The 15,651-nt window shown below is 38.8% G+C and overlaps 1 protein-coding gene across 1 annotated transcript in view; it reads left to right on the plus strand.

Moving 5' to 3' along the window:
* Positions 1-2,506: 2,506 nt before the first annotated feature.
* LOC307259013 (contactin-associated protein-like 5) overlaps positions 2,507-15,651 on the plus strand; it is a gene marked incomplete at both ends in the record, with an annotated part of 88,752 nt that continues 75,607 nt past the window's right edge. The window contains one exon of the mRNA XM_080038727.1: positions 2,507-2,585. Within this exon, the coding sequence (XP_079894853.1) occupies positions 2,507-2,585 (79 nt within the window). The remainder of the gene's footprint in view (positions 2,586-15,651) is intronic.

Here is a 15,651-nt window from a genome sequence, read left to right on the forward strand (position 1 = left end):
ATTTTCTATTGTGTAGGGCGAAAGGGCTGTGATCGGGGGAGAGATATGCAGAGGTCTTTTCATGGTCTTCACTTCCATGTTTTACAGAATTGCTGTGTTTTTCAAATTTGAAACTTTTTAATATCGTATTAATATTTTTTTTATTTTAGGATCAGTTTCTACCATGTTATGTTTACCAGGAAACGCCACACACATTTACTTTTGGAATGAACTGCCAGGGAAGCAGGAATATGTGCCAGAACCTGAGGGACAACTAAACAAACACCTCATGAAAGTGTGTCGAAACTGCTTCAAAATCGTTGAACTGTTGAGCGCTCGGTGTTGGCAAAGACTTCACGGTACGATACGCATCACAATATGATATATCACAATACATTGCGATAGGACGCTTATTGCGAAATTCTGCTTTATCTTTGGAAGGGGGTCATTCTAATTTTGTCATCCGTGTCGGCCATACTGCTTCCAGCTTTAACACAGGGAATGGCACCCGGGAATTCGGGACAAGTTGCTCTACTGTGATTTTTGGAGCTTGTAATCGATACATATATCACAAGAATAAATATCCATTATATTGCCATATTGAGTTTTTTAGCACAACCTTAGAACTGTTCTAGTTGTATGCTGTATGCACAAATAAACAGAACAGTGGACTATACCATTACAATGCTGTCTGTTGCCAAAGGATGAAAAAGCTGGAAAGAAGTTCCCCTCAGCAGCTGTCCATGCGGCTCAGCCCCTCTGCAGTCCCTGGAAATCTACAGCAGAAAAAGCCTCTAATGCTATTTGGCAGTGATCAGACAGCACAGAGTGGGAGATTATCTGGGCCGCGTTAGGAACCAGAAACCCAGAAAGACATTAATCAAAAAAGAGTGAGAGACCACACAAGTGGCCACACATTGACTATTGAGAGAAGCTGGCTGTCAGGGACAAATCTGGCAACCCAGGGAAAACACTGAGGGTTCGGATGCAAAGAGAGACTTAGCCTCTTTAACGATAAGGGAATTAATCTATTTAGCAAAATAGCGCTTAAATACTAAGAATATGAAACTCTAATATGAAAGAAATCTCAGTATTTGCTTACAGAAAAATAGCTTAAAATAAGCTGCTTCGAAATCTGCTTCCTGTTGTGATTATGTTCGCACTATTACATCACTTACCATGTTGTTTATATATTATTTTTCATTCCATTTTCATGATTTTTGGCAACAATGTATTTTCACTATACGTATATGGTTCACTTTTATATATTAGTGTAATTGTAAAGTGACAGCAGTGACGTAACGTTAAAACAATTATTTTTTCATTCATATTGTTACCCATGCTACAGGCTTGGCTCTCGGGCTGGCAAAATCTCAATAACTGTCAAATATATTGCCAAGAAATTTTGCAATATCTTTTCACTTTGTGTTTAAAAAATTTATTTTAAAGACCAACGTCCACTAAAACAGCAGAACATTTTAATTCTTCTCTTTGCTTAGAACATGAAAAGCTCAATCTCAACAGATACTTTACTAAAACCAACCTGTCAGAGCACTCTGATACTCCAAGCCTGCACCATACCTGCTTTAGTTTTTACAAATATGTTATATTCCAATCTGTATTCCATGCACACCTTTGATCTTGTTCACTCTGCAGAGGTTTACTGCAATGGGAAATTCCACATATTTCTCTTATACTATTTCATTGTAAATACTATATTCTTTACGATGCCTTTTATTTATATTCTCCAAGTTTATGCCAATTGTTTATGTGCAAGGTCTGACCACCAACAATTCCTTGTGTGTGAGAACGTGCCATGCAATGAATCAGATTGATATACACAATACAGTTATATGATTACACGGGTGCATGTACAGCAGCAGTATGAAGATGCTGCACACACACAGCAGCCTCTCTCTGTGGATCTTTGGTATTGTTCTCTGCATTTTTATAGCAATACTTGGGCATCACATTGCTCTTTCTGTGCCAGTAAAGGCTGGAAGAATGTGTGTGCGTGTGTGTGTGTGTGTGTGTGTGTGTGTGTGTGTGTGTACACACACACACACACACACACACACACACAGTTCAACTGTTCAATAAAATGTAAATGCATTAAAATCCCAGTTTGATAAAAAATATATTTATAAAAGCTTTTGAAAAATGCAAATATTCTTCAATAACAGACGACTTTAATAAAATATCTATACGCTGTTTAAAAACATCCAAATCTCCGAGAGTGAGAGGCAGAGAGAGAGACAGAGACACAGAGAGAGAGGTACAGAGAGAGAGGGGCTGTACCTCACACACAGTGACAGCGAGAGAGAGAGAGAGAGAGAGAGAGAGCGCGCCTCGTCGTGGGAGCGGTTTGCTTCTTCCTCACCAGACGCCTTCTATCCCTCCGTGCTGGAGGTGGAACACCGCTCCTCTTGTCTGTTATTCTCTCGATCTCTCTGGCTTTCTCTCTCTCTCTTTCTCTCTCTCTCCATCTCTCTGGATACACGGATACTACCACACCACGGCTGGGAAGATGGTTTTTCTATCGCATATGGTTATTACCCTTTTTTATACTCTGAGCGTCTTCAGTGGAGCGACCGCCGCCACTCATTGTAAGTATTTCACCTGTGAGCGCGTCACTTCTCTTCTCTGATCCTCAAGTGAACGCTGACGCACACAGTCAGACAGGGAGCTGTTCACACCGTACACACTGGCCAAGTTTACACGGCTGGCTGGTACCTTTGTCCTTTTGCTGTTGCATTGGGAGGCTCGTGACTGTTAGAGAGATGTGAATGTGCTGTTGTTGACCACTTTGACGCGTAGACTATAGGCTACTTTATGACGGCTGTGTATCGGTACGCAATTACGCAAATGAGCAAGTTGTTGTGTTTCCACTGAAGGTCAAACAAACAGGTTCATGTGTGTTCATTCACAAGTGAAACGGTGTCTGGAGAGTGGAGACATGCGTCAATCAATTCTAACAGGCTACATGTGATTATTTCTAAGGGTCAGTGTGGTGTTATTTAGGCATGCTGTCTCGCTGCTGTGTGTGTGTGTGTGTGTGTGTGTGTGTGTGTGTGTGTGTGTGTGTGTGTGTGTGTGTGTGTGTGTGTGTGTGTGTGTGTGTGTGTGTGTGTGTGTGTGTGTGTGTGTGACAAACTGCTGACTGGCCACAGATGTTACGGCTGCTGCTGTTATCGGTCTCGACTCCTACGTGAATATAGCAGCGAATATACCGTCACACCAGCCCTGCTGAATCTCCCACTATAAAGACAGATTGCTTTCACCCAAGGGTGTTTTTCATTTTAAAATTTGGAGCTGTGCAGTTTTTTTTTGCTCCGTGTCTAATGGCACGAGGGGGGATCCAATAATACGCGGAGGAGTGAGAACACTTTGGATAAAGCCTCAATCCTTTGAGTCGGTTTTTAGGCGAAATATACCCATACATTACATTGACGGTTTTCCAGTTTCTGAAATGTTAAGACTTCTGTCTTGAGCTGATGTTTTGACTAGTGAATAATATTGGGTTGGACTATTCTTGGATGGACTTCACAAGCCATTTGAAGTCAAATTATACATAGTTGTTGTTATACTAGTTATGTTCTTTATATAGCCTAATAGCGAATGGTCGATTGAATAATTAATACAATATATTAGGACGCTCAGTCAATACATTATGAAAATACTAGATCCACCTTTACTGGTTGTAACCCTATGGAGATGTGGTCATTTCAGACACATGGTTGTTAATGTCTATATAAGCTATTTCTTTGATTTTGTAGTAAATAGTTTCACAGGTCTGCAGAGCTAAGGCCCAATCCCAAACTATAGACACCTCTTATAAACACAGGTCACTGTTAAGGCAAAATGTGTGTTCATACTGAATACATTCAGTTGGCACACATCTAGCTGAGGTGTTCAAAACATGTGTTCTATATCCTCAAAGTGATAATGTAAGTTGCTGGTTCACAATATTAGAAACACCTCTAAGAATAAGTAAATAGCACCATGAAATACAATACAGCCTCCAAACTGACAATGCAGTTAAATGAACATATCACTAAAGAAGGTTCAACACAGACCGAAAATTAGAACATTCCTCACTGTAGGGTTTAGTTAGCCTGCATTAGTGCCATGCCATGGCAACTGATTGGACTTTGATCGTTGAATTTACAGTAAATGTTTGATGTTCAAAAAGAAGCAAATAGCATAATCTGGAATGTAATGGCGTCATTAAACCATTTTACGAGTCACTGTAGTCTTTCCTGTGGGTATTCAGGCCCATATTTCCACTGTAACACTGAATCTAATTGGTCCACAGGGACATTTTTCTAAGGATGCTCACGCTCCCCAGAGGATTAACCTTTCCACTTGGATTCTCTATGAGTCTTGCTCCTTCGTGCCACACACAGACCAAGATGTCAGCTTTGCCCAAAATACATATACAATTTATGATATTATTTCAAATAATCCTATCAGATAATCCTATGCAACGTACACAGATGTCAGATTCAAATACTTGTATTTGAATGACGCCATTACCTTTTTCCATAGATTCACATTTAGGACACAGTTGAACTTTTGAGAAAAATTTTTTGAAAAAATAATGCAAAATCATTAAGATAAGATAAGAACAACTTTAGAATGACATACGTACATTCATCTTTAAAGGTTGAGATTATATACGGAACATATAAGACGAAAATAGTCCAAAAGCATTGACCATACAAACAGTGCATGGGTGCACAAACTTGCAAAAAAAAACTCAATTATGGTGTTTATTATTTTTTTCGTGTTAAACATGTTTATAAAAGTGAGTCTCCCCAGTGAAGGAATCCACCCACGATGTGACATCATGATGCTCTCCTTGTTTGTCTTTGCTCTCTGAGGGCGAGTGTGGCTTTAAGCCGTTTATATTAAGGTGAGGAACTGAGCTAAACTGACGGCTGCATCACTCATTTATGACACAGTCCCCGTGCTGCTCAGATGTGTTGCAGTGATGAGACGTGCTGTGTTCAGATGACATGGGGCAGATGTTCCTGGAGGTCAAAGAGGCCGGTCTAGTGTTAACCACAGAGAAACTAAAGTAGAGGGGAGTGTGTGTGTGTGTCTGTGTGTGTGTGTGTGTGTGTGTGTGTGTGTGTGTGTGTGTGTGTGTGTGGCCTTTGTAAGTTGGTGGCCACTTTCTTCCCTTTTGCCCTTTCTAAGGCTTTTAAAAGCAAGACAATGACAAGTACGTCATCCAATACGTCAGCTACTTGATTTAACACTTTTCAGCAGGAGATAATTGATAATGTATCGGCTTGACCTTTAAGAATGGCCAAATGACATGAGGCAACACAGGAGCTTTTCACAAGTGCAGCCCATCAAAATGGCTTTTTTCTGTTATCAATTATTTTATTAATGCAGCAAAATACATTTTTTTTCTTTTTCATCCGTAAGTGAAAATGTGTCCTGACAACAGCAAACCACAAGCTGCTCTCCAATATCAGTAATGGCAAGAGAGGAAACTGATAAGGAAGGGTTGAGTGCTTTGTCTTAAGATAAGGTGAGCATTGTATTGAGTTCTCTGCACCAGTGTTGACCACTGTGGTTTTAGATTCACAACTGAGATGTCCTGCATGCCATGTATGTAGACATCTGGGTTGACAACACTGATAAGAATAGTATGGCTAACACTGAAGACATGAGCATCACTACAATATATTATATATAAGTAGTGTAAGGGGACACAATTTGAAGGTCATGAATTACATCACAGTTACTTAGACCAGTAACAATTGGTTACACAAACATATTTAAGGTTGTAGACCAGTCAGTGAACATACAATAGCTTAGCTTAGATTGGATATTGGGCTGAAAAGAAGAAACATGCCTTCCTATAATTCCAAAGATGTCTTGTTGACGTTCTGAGCTTGAATGGAGGTATGTTCACAGTTGAAACCTTATCCAGCCCAACCAATGTATTATAATCAGGGGATATAAGCAGCTGCTAAAGTCCCTGGTTTCTGAGCCATCCGGAGAATATATTTATGCATACGGGTGAATGGGTAGCAATGGAACAATCAGGCTGCATGGTGGGTGTTTACACCAGTTTGGAATGTACTGTGTTAATACAAGTGATTAGATTTACAAATTCCTCAGAAGAAATATCAAGGGGATATCACTAAATTAATTACAAGTCTTTATTGGCTGATTTAGAACATATGTGAGCTTCAAATAAAACCCCTTAAAATACAGCAGGGCTCTAAATTTCACTTTACTTCTCATTTGGATTTTGTGAAGTCTAGGGCTGGCCTTGGTTGGAAGGCATGTGAACTGTGAATGTGCAGGTTGAGGCTAAGCTAGCTGTTGAAGCTATACCTCCAAACTATAAAATCAGACTGACTGCTTGTCAAACCCAGATGCCTTGTTTACTGTTTCTACACCACTTTAATACAGAGATGTAGCATGCTGGTGTGGGGCAGCTTCAGAGCTGTTGGAAGGCAACTTGACAACAGAATGGGCTAAGTAAGGGAAAGTACTTCAATAAATAATGCAGCTCAAGGCTTTCGCTGTTGAGTAATTATTGAGGTGACTTGATAACTGTACTTTTCCAATACACTGTTGTAGCAGCATTCTCGTATAGGGCTTCTGTGTTATAGTTAATATGACACTCTTCCCCACAGGTCTGTGGGAGGAATATATTGCTATCCGCTCTGAGTGATTCCCTCGCAGCAGGTGGAGAGCGCTGCATCAGGCATCCATCTTTCATAAGCTAGAATGTGTTTCCTGTGACAGAGAGAACACCACACACATATATTTACTTAAAATTCCATGCTCCAGCTTTCGCTCAGCGCGCAGATACTTCACAACTAATTATTTCCCGTCCGAAGCACCTGGAAACATGCTGTAGAGAAGCTAAGCATCGCAGCAGAAGGGAAGCCCTGGTGTGTGTGCGTTTGTGTGTGTGTGTGTGTGCGCTTGTACAGGCATCTTTATGTGGACCAGTATATAGCTTTTTAACAATCGGAGTGAGGACATTTTTAGAAAGGGAGGACAATTTTCTCGTCCTGTTTGAGGGTTAAGACTTGGTTTTAAGGTTCAAGTTAGAATAAGGTTTATGTTAGTGTACGGGCTGGGGTTAGGGGTTTAGCTGTGATGGTTAAGGTATTGCTCAGGGGCTAGGAAATGTATTACGTCAACATGGGTCCTCAAAAGATACAAGTACAGGAATGTGTGTGTGTGTGTGTGAGAGAGAGAGAGAGAGAGATAGATAGATAGAGAGAGAGAGAGAGAGAGAGACACAATACATCTGCATAATTGGTCATCTAATGAATGAGAAGCGGGCACTCGAGGCTCACACACCTCTCACTGTACACATTCAAGGCCTGATGAATCTATCAGAAGCTAAATGAGGCAGAACACTGCGGTGCGACGGCACAGCCACTTTCTCCTCATGTTTAAACATACAGTAAATTTACTTTTTAGATGAAACACCAACTGTGAGCAATGTGCAGGGTAAACATCCACAGGCCCTGGCTTCACACTGTTCTATAGTTGGCTTTACATTGCTTGACATGTGATGCAACGTGTTGACAGTATGAACAGAGATCGTATATGATTATGTTGCGATGACATCATTCTGAACCTTCAGGACTTTTAGGTGGATTGTAAAATCAGTTTTGTCCAATATGCGTGACATGGTGTCTTAAATTAGGTGTAAATTATGATTCTTTTATCATAATTTTATATTTCGTAGTAAATAATCTTCTGAATGTTGCTCTCAAATGAACCTAACCAAACTGTATATGAAATAAATAAGTAGTGGCAGCATTTTTATACAAACTAGTAAAAAAAACAAAAAAAACAAGCTATTATTTCACTAATTTCCTGGGCAGGTGACACATTTCTATACAGTTCCAATTTGGGAAGTACATTCTCACTGTTGTCATAATTATGTATTTTGATATGTAAAATATTTGGTATGTACTTGTATATTTATGAAGTATTTCTACCTCCAACCCATCCATCTCCATCATACTGACTTCAGTAGACGTTGAATGGAGAGCAGTAACAGATAACTGTGTGTTTGTTCAGTTAAATTGAGCAAATGAAACGTTTGAAAGTTCTCTGCGTGATCTCAAACTGACTGACTGTGACTTTGCAGAGAGACGGAAAATAAGAAACTTTTACAGCCTTTGTTTTATCTTGATCAAAGCATTTCATTCTGATGCATTCCTATTGAATTACTGAGTTCTTCCATTGTGTGTGTGTGTGTGTGTGTGTGTGTGTGTGTGTGTGTGTGTGTGTGTGTGTGTATGTGTGTGGAGTCGATGCACAGATGCTGTCCTTCACACTGCTATTTCAGGTTTTGCTACTCATTGTTTGAATGTGTGAAAAGTGATTTACTTTTACACCCCAAGTGTTTTGTCGAAACATATGCCATTTTATAGCACCATACTGTATATCTTCACATGATACCTTTATTTAGAATAATTATTATGTCTGGAGCCAGTCTCTAGAATTCTAATGGTTCGGGGGAAGCTTTTTAAACCATTGTCCACTGCAGATTTAGTCGACAGAACAAAATGCTTTTTGATTGTGAGGAGAAAAATAAAATGGACACATGATCTAAGAACTATTTAGAGGAATTATTTCTGCCCGCTCTCTCAGGAGAAGAATAAAAAATCCATTGTGATGAATGTGGCGCCAGTGGAGGCCTTTCCATTTCCAGCTGTGCCGGTCACACAGTGACAGTGCACCAATGTCCAATCTATAGAGTGCAATGAATATGCTTCAAATAGCTGTAGGGGCTGTATAGGGTTTTTATCCTCTATTCATTAATATAGTGTTACTGGCAAGAGGGGTTCAGTAGGATTATCAACACCCACTTTCTATCGACTGTGCCAATAAGATTGATGCAATATTCAGCAAGGGATGAATCAGTGATGAAAAATTAGGCCAGAAAAATGATTCTGTTTTGAACATGAGGACTCAGACATGAAAGTAATAAGGTGTTACATTGAAGGAGAAAAATTCATATTGGCCCTAGCCAGATTTCACACTCTGAATAGCGGTTTATTATTTGATGTAATTGCATTGTGTGGTTATGAATCAGACAGAGGCCTGCGTGGTCACACTGTGTGATATGATATTGATTTAAGATGTGTTCACGGGGAAGTGAAAACAAAGCTTTGTAATCTGGAGGCGCAGGTGTGAAAGGATCAACAAGGAGAGTTCAAAGACGAGGAAGGAGCTTTTATAAAACTGCAATGTTACATAAAAGGGTTCAATTCATATCGGCAAAAACACACAACATTTTAAATATGTACAGCAGTGTCTCCAGTCCAAGTATTTCAATGCAATATATACACAACATTTGAATGCCTATGGACTACTGTACATTGGTCAAGATATTAACGGATTCAAAATCAATGTGTTTTTTCTGTTCCTTATGTCGTCTTTCACCATCTTTGGAATGTGTAGTCTTTCTATTGACTGCTCTGCCATGTCCATATAGGATGCAAAGCGTATTTTTTATTTTTGTCGATAATACAGTAAATTCATTCCTGATTTGATGTAACTTCCTGAGAGCCGGCGAGAGTCTGGTGCGAATATGGGGCAGGCGATAGAGACTACAAAAAGTATTTAGAGAAGAAGTCTTGTCTAGTCAAGGTCAAACATGAGTAGAATGGCTATTGTGGACAAAATGCTAGTGAAAAATAATATATATATATATTTGTTTTTACATAGTACAGCTATAAGCCAACCAACAACTTATTTTTCAGTACATTTTTAGGATTTTAAGCCATTCAAGTTCACCCTGCAATCTAGATTCTCACATTGTGCAGATATGGATTCCACTGTGTGTCCTCCTGGTGGCTCTTTCAGCCTGTGGCAGCAGCTTTGAAGCAGTAAATATTTCAAAGCAGAGCGACGGAGGAGGCATCATATCTATAAATGCATCTTGTCTTGAGTGACTGCCCGAGCACATTCAACAAATCTATGTAAAGATAGAAGACTTCTGGCAGTGCTGTGAAAAGTCCCTGAACCTCTATCAACCAATTCCTCCTTAGACAAAACTTCTGCTTACAAAAGCCTTTTATTTCTTTATTTTATTCTCTTCATCCATTACCGCTCTGTGGGAATCACTCTCTCCAAACATGTTTTCCACTTTTCTCTCAACTGAAGCCAGACTACTGAATCAATACTGCTGCTTTTTATTCTGAACTGAATCGTGGTTTTGTGGACACCGTTATACCCAAATGCTACTCCATAGAAGATGTCATTTCAATGAAAACGCCTCCTCAGTTTCACCCACTGTTTGATAGAAGCAAAAGCAATCAAAGCATGCAATAACAGAGAATTCTCAAACAGTATATTGATGTTGAAACTCTTCACTACCTCATATTACCCTATAACTTAAGGCGAGACATTGCAGGTATATAAGGCAAAACTTTCAACTTATAGATAGAATCATGAAACTGGAATAACCTTTAGAATAGTGCTAAGAATGATTATGGGAAAAGTAGTTGATGTAAGTGCTTTAGAAGTTGAGATTTTTGGTTCAGAGAATTGTAAAAAAAAGTAATGTTGAGTCAATGGCGAAATATAGAGACGCAAACAGAAAAGGTTTGGTAAAAATGTTGGACCTTTTATTTATACTATATGGAAGAAGACATGTTTTAGAAACATAATAGCCAAAAATATTCTTAAAATTAACCAGTGCTTGTGAAAAAGAATGTTTTTGCCTGCCATGTCTATTCAAACCTAATCTGTTTGTACCACAGCACTGCAGTATCCATAATTACCTATTAATGCGTCATTGTTAACAAGATATCCCCCCCATCATCATTGCTTGTCTTTACGTAGCTATTATTTTAAACGCTCCCGGCATTCCTGTATGAACGAGGGTTGAATAATTAATGTTTGTCCGATGAGATGTGTATAATCACTAAAGCTGTCAATAGTAAGACATCACAGCCAGACCAGACTGCCTGTAAATACTTACTGGTCCCTTTAGATCACACAGTGTTCAAAATACATGAAGTAGTGCTACTGTAAACCAGGCCATCTCTATCTATCTCCATCATTTGTATTGACGTGTGCTTCCTTGAATTCAGGACTAATTGTCAACCGATAGGCCCAATACTCGGGCTCATAGCAGAGGTCATAAAAAAAAGCCTGTTATTCCATGCGTGGTATCATATGAAGCTTTATCGATACCACACAAAGGGCTCAAACCGCTAACGTTACCAGATGCTATCGCTGTAGCCTTTGATATTATTGACTATGTGGTCTGTGTTGTCTGAATGTAGATGCAGCGTCCAGGCTTTCCTCTGCTGGGGGTTTATCACTGCCCATAAAAGGTGCTATACGTGTGGGTTCTTTAGTGCAGCAAAAGCAGAAAATCATCATGATGTATATATAGCATAATTAGCAATAGCAACGGAGTGTATATCTTGTCGATCAATACCCAGTGAAGTAATGGCTGGACTGAGACACATTTTTACAAGTGCATGGAGAACGGCTAAGTAACTCATTTTCTTGTTTTTTAATTATCTCTTTGAGGCCGGCAGACTTTCTTCTCTGTCGCATTAGTCAAAGTAATCACTCACAGAAAACCTAATAAAACGACAACTTTGATACATGGCTTAAGTCATTTATCAAGTGTAAAATACAGTTTATTTTGTGTTCATTTAGTGTTGTGGGGGGATTGGGTTTCAGAATAATGGAACCATTTGAAAACTAGGCTGTGGTGAGGACTTGTGAAAGGCATTTGAGGTTTTATAATCTAAACGTTTATCGGTTATTGTTGTATGGCAGATTTGGTTACAAGCTCTTTTGATTTGATTCTAATTGTTTATTTGCAGTTTTGGAGTTTGTCTAAATGGTGGATTTATGCTTTTTCTTTTATGGCCTTGTACACACTGCAACACAGGACGTCTATTCAAAACCTGCTTAGTTGCTCTCATTGGACAGACCCTTTTAAAAACATTAATGAATGATTTAGCTGCTAATTTCTCTGCTAAAAATATATATTGATCTGTTGTTAAAAGAAAAAAAAAACAGCATACTTTGCAGCCGCAGTTGTGGGAACATAAACTGCCTGCTGATTACAGTAGCTGCCTACACACACACACACACACACACACACACACACACACACACACACACACACACACACACACACACACACACACACACACCAAATGCTTTTTCAGCATTTCGCTGATGGAGGTCTTAATGTACAAGGACAGACGTGCGCTTTCAGAGATCCATTGTACTGTAGTCATTCATTATTCAAACATCATGTTCTGAGAATGTACTGTTCTTCAGAAAATTTAGAAAAACATGAGTAGACCTACAATTATTCAAACCTCGGAAGAATTACATTTATTTCTAAGGAGATGATTTAGTTGTTGAATATTTCCAACACAAACACCTTTGTGTCGTAGATCAACTGCTTTTATTATTCAAGTGGTTGAAGAAGTCCTTTACTGAGGTAAGAGTAAAAAATGCAACTATACAATATTTGTATAACTCTGTTGTATTTATTATCATTACATACCATTGCAAATGGAATAAGCTGAATCCCAAGGCTTACTTACCAAGCCTGCAGTTAAAACAGCATTTAAATTTTGTATTTCGTCAAATACAAGTCAATCATCTGTCATATGTTCCTGTATAATGTGCAACTAATCTTTTATAATGCATCATCATTTAAAACCTTTTCATACGTTATCTGTGTACCTTAATCTAACCAATAACCAACAACCTCAGCTGTCAAATCAATTAATACATATTATTGAGTAGAAATATGAAGTTGAATAAAACATAGATACTCAAGTTAAATGCAAAATACCCTCAGCATGGTGCAATACTCAGTTATATTTAAGCACCAGTTGTCAACATGTTTAACACCTATGAAGTTGCATAAGTCTAATACATGCAACACATCAGTAAACCAATAATCAGTGTATCTCTCCATCCTAATAAACTGCTATCATTGCTAGCCTCTGTGTAAAAGGGACTGTACTGTTTCTGTCAGTTACAGTCTGCTGGGATTTGACTGGGTCTTCTTCAGTACATTTCTGTATGATTTGAGTCGTGTGTGTGTGTGCGTGTGCGTGTGTGTGTGTGTGTGTGTGTGTGTGTGTGTGTGTGTGTGTGTGTGTGTGTGTGTGTGTGTGCGTGTGCGTGTGCGTGTGCGTGTGCGTGTGTGTGTGTGTGTGTGTGAGAGTTGCGTTCTCATTTTGCAGCTGTAACTTTAATCACATGGTTTTGAATCCCCACAGTGAAGAGGATCAGGTCTGATTGAGAAGCCTTGCTCTAGTCTGCAGCTCAACCCTTCTGCCTACAGTATGAACATTCTATTTTTAGGAAATCCATTTTGGCATTTTTTCATTTCCAACTGATTGTACATTTCCTGATACTTGATATCCAAGAGGCAAATTCTCATATATTTTCGTGAGCCTTGTCTATGGGGTACGGGCCTGTTATTCAGGTGCGGCTTTGCCTCTCTGCAATTAGATCTTAAAGGATTCACCCTGTGCATGCTACAAATAGCACTTTGTAGTGATAATTGAGTTGGATTTGTTCACAGAGCTGCAGCTGTTTTGTGCGCTCAGGTTAAGGTGTTCTTGCTAATGAGCAGATGAGAAAAAGGAGCATTGGAGAAAATGTGTATTTCATTTTATTTATATGTGTATTTTTAGTACCGCTGTATAGCTGATAGTGAGGAGGCTGAATGAGCAGTTTTAGAGGTGCAATGTTACCCTGACATTAAAGGCCAACCAGTAGTCAGACAATGCATTCCAAATAAAATGTTCTTTATTTATTTCTATTCTATATAGTACAGCTGATCATACAAAAGTATGTAGTTAGTAAGCATGCCTATTATGTTACAATTTGGGACATACTTTTACATAGTTAGTTATGATTAGTTTCATCATAAAATCGCGCCTTGAACTTGTCTCTTGCTTATACATCTGTTGCATTGCTGGTTGTTTAGACTTGGATTCTCTGCTGATGTGATGTCACTTCTGTTGTGCAGTGGATTGTGGGTCAGAATCTCTGAAAAAATTGCTGATTTCAACGCTAAAAATCACGACCGGATGTAGTAGGGCATCCGGGTATTGTTCAGCATGACCACATGTATTATTGGTACATCCTAAACATTTCTCTACCATACTAAATAACAGGGAAGTATACTGTAGGTATTGCCCCGCAGGGAATGTTTCTATTACATTTTTCATATTCCTGACATCTTTGAATATATTATAATGAAAAGATTATTCGTATAACATTTAATCATAGATATTTTCATTTTGTGTGACACAGTTTTTGATTCAGTGATGGACATCCAACAGGCTAGACAGCAGAGTGGAAGCTGAAAGGATGATAGGATAGCAACTGGTACAATGATATTGAAAGAGAGCATTAAAGGATAAGGCTGGCAGTATTCTAAGTTTCTGTTATTGTCAAGAAATCCCACGAAAAGACCCAAATACCAATAAAGAATTTATAATTTTAGTAACTGTAGTTGTGTGTGAATCTGAGCCTGAAGCACTGCAGCTCAGTCCTCTGTGCCATGAAGCTCTATTGTTTTCCAATAACTATTAAAAGCACATCAATGATCTGCACCGTGACGTCTTCTTTCACTATGGGAAATAAAGGCAGAGTCGTTTATTTTGAGCTGATCCCACATGCCACTGTTCTAGTGCTGTACATACTCACTGGAGCTAATACACCAAATGTGTATTAGCTGTTCTTGAAAATGACTTCACCTTAGTGTCTATGAATGTCAGTGGCTATTATGATATTTTTCAGTAGTCAGAAGAAGCTTTTAGGTAAGTGCCCCCCCAAGAAAAAAAAACAAAGCATGACACCTTCCTTATCATTTAATGAAACTCCACACAGACCACAAACAGCAAATTCATTTCCGAATATAGATCATGGTTATATAATTGCAGCTACTGTATATCAAGTGAAATTTAACTAGAGGATTAAACGGCGCGATTAGGGGCATTTTGACATAATCTGAGGTATTATACATAATCGGCTGATATCTGCGTTTACGAGGACGATTATGAAGTTAAAAAAAAATATGTCTGCAGAACACACTGCGGGCCAACACGGGCCAGCTTCATCAGTGGCTGCCGTGGAGCAATTTTAGCACATTTATTTTGTATTTGTAATCAAAATATACAGTATATTTTAATAATTGCGTACTTGAGAGAAATCCAGGAGTCCCTTATGACCATATTTTACACCAGGGAAAGGCAAGTGCAATAGACAATGCATTTTTTTTCAAGTATTTTCTGTATTCTGTTAATTTAAGTTAAATTTAGTCTCTTATTTGTTTTTAATATTATTTTAAATAGTTGTATTTTTCAAATGCAAAACAAAAACTACAACAGCGTGATATCGGCATTATACATTATACCAGCCGTCATTGGCAGACCTGCTCTCTAGATATTGGCATTGGCCATTGTAAAACCCATAATGGTTGACCACTACATTTAACTTAAATACATATGCAGCTTGGTTTGAGTGGGCAGGCAACTTTTTTTTTAATCTAAAACACAATCAGTGATACACTCTGGTGGGCTGCAAAAAGATACTTGATATGACACTTCTGTTGGTCTATAGGGGAACACATCATCCAGTCACGTCTCTGACTGACACTGAAAG

Source organism: Ammodytes marinus, assembly GCF_949987685.1.
Source record: "Ammodytes marinus genome assembly, chromosome: 12".
NCBI lineage: Eukaryota > Metazoa > Chordata > Actinopteri > Uranoscopiformes > Ammodytidae > Ammodytes > Ammodytes marinus.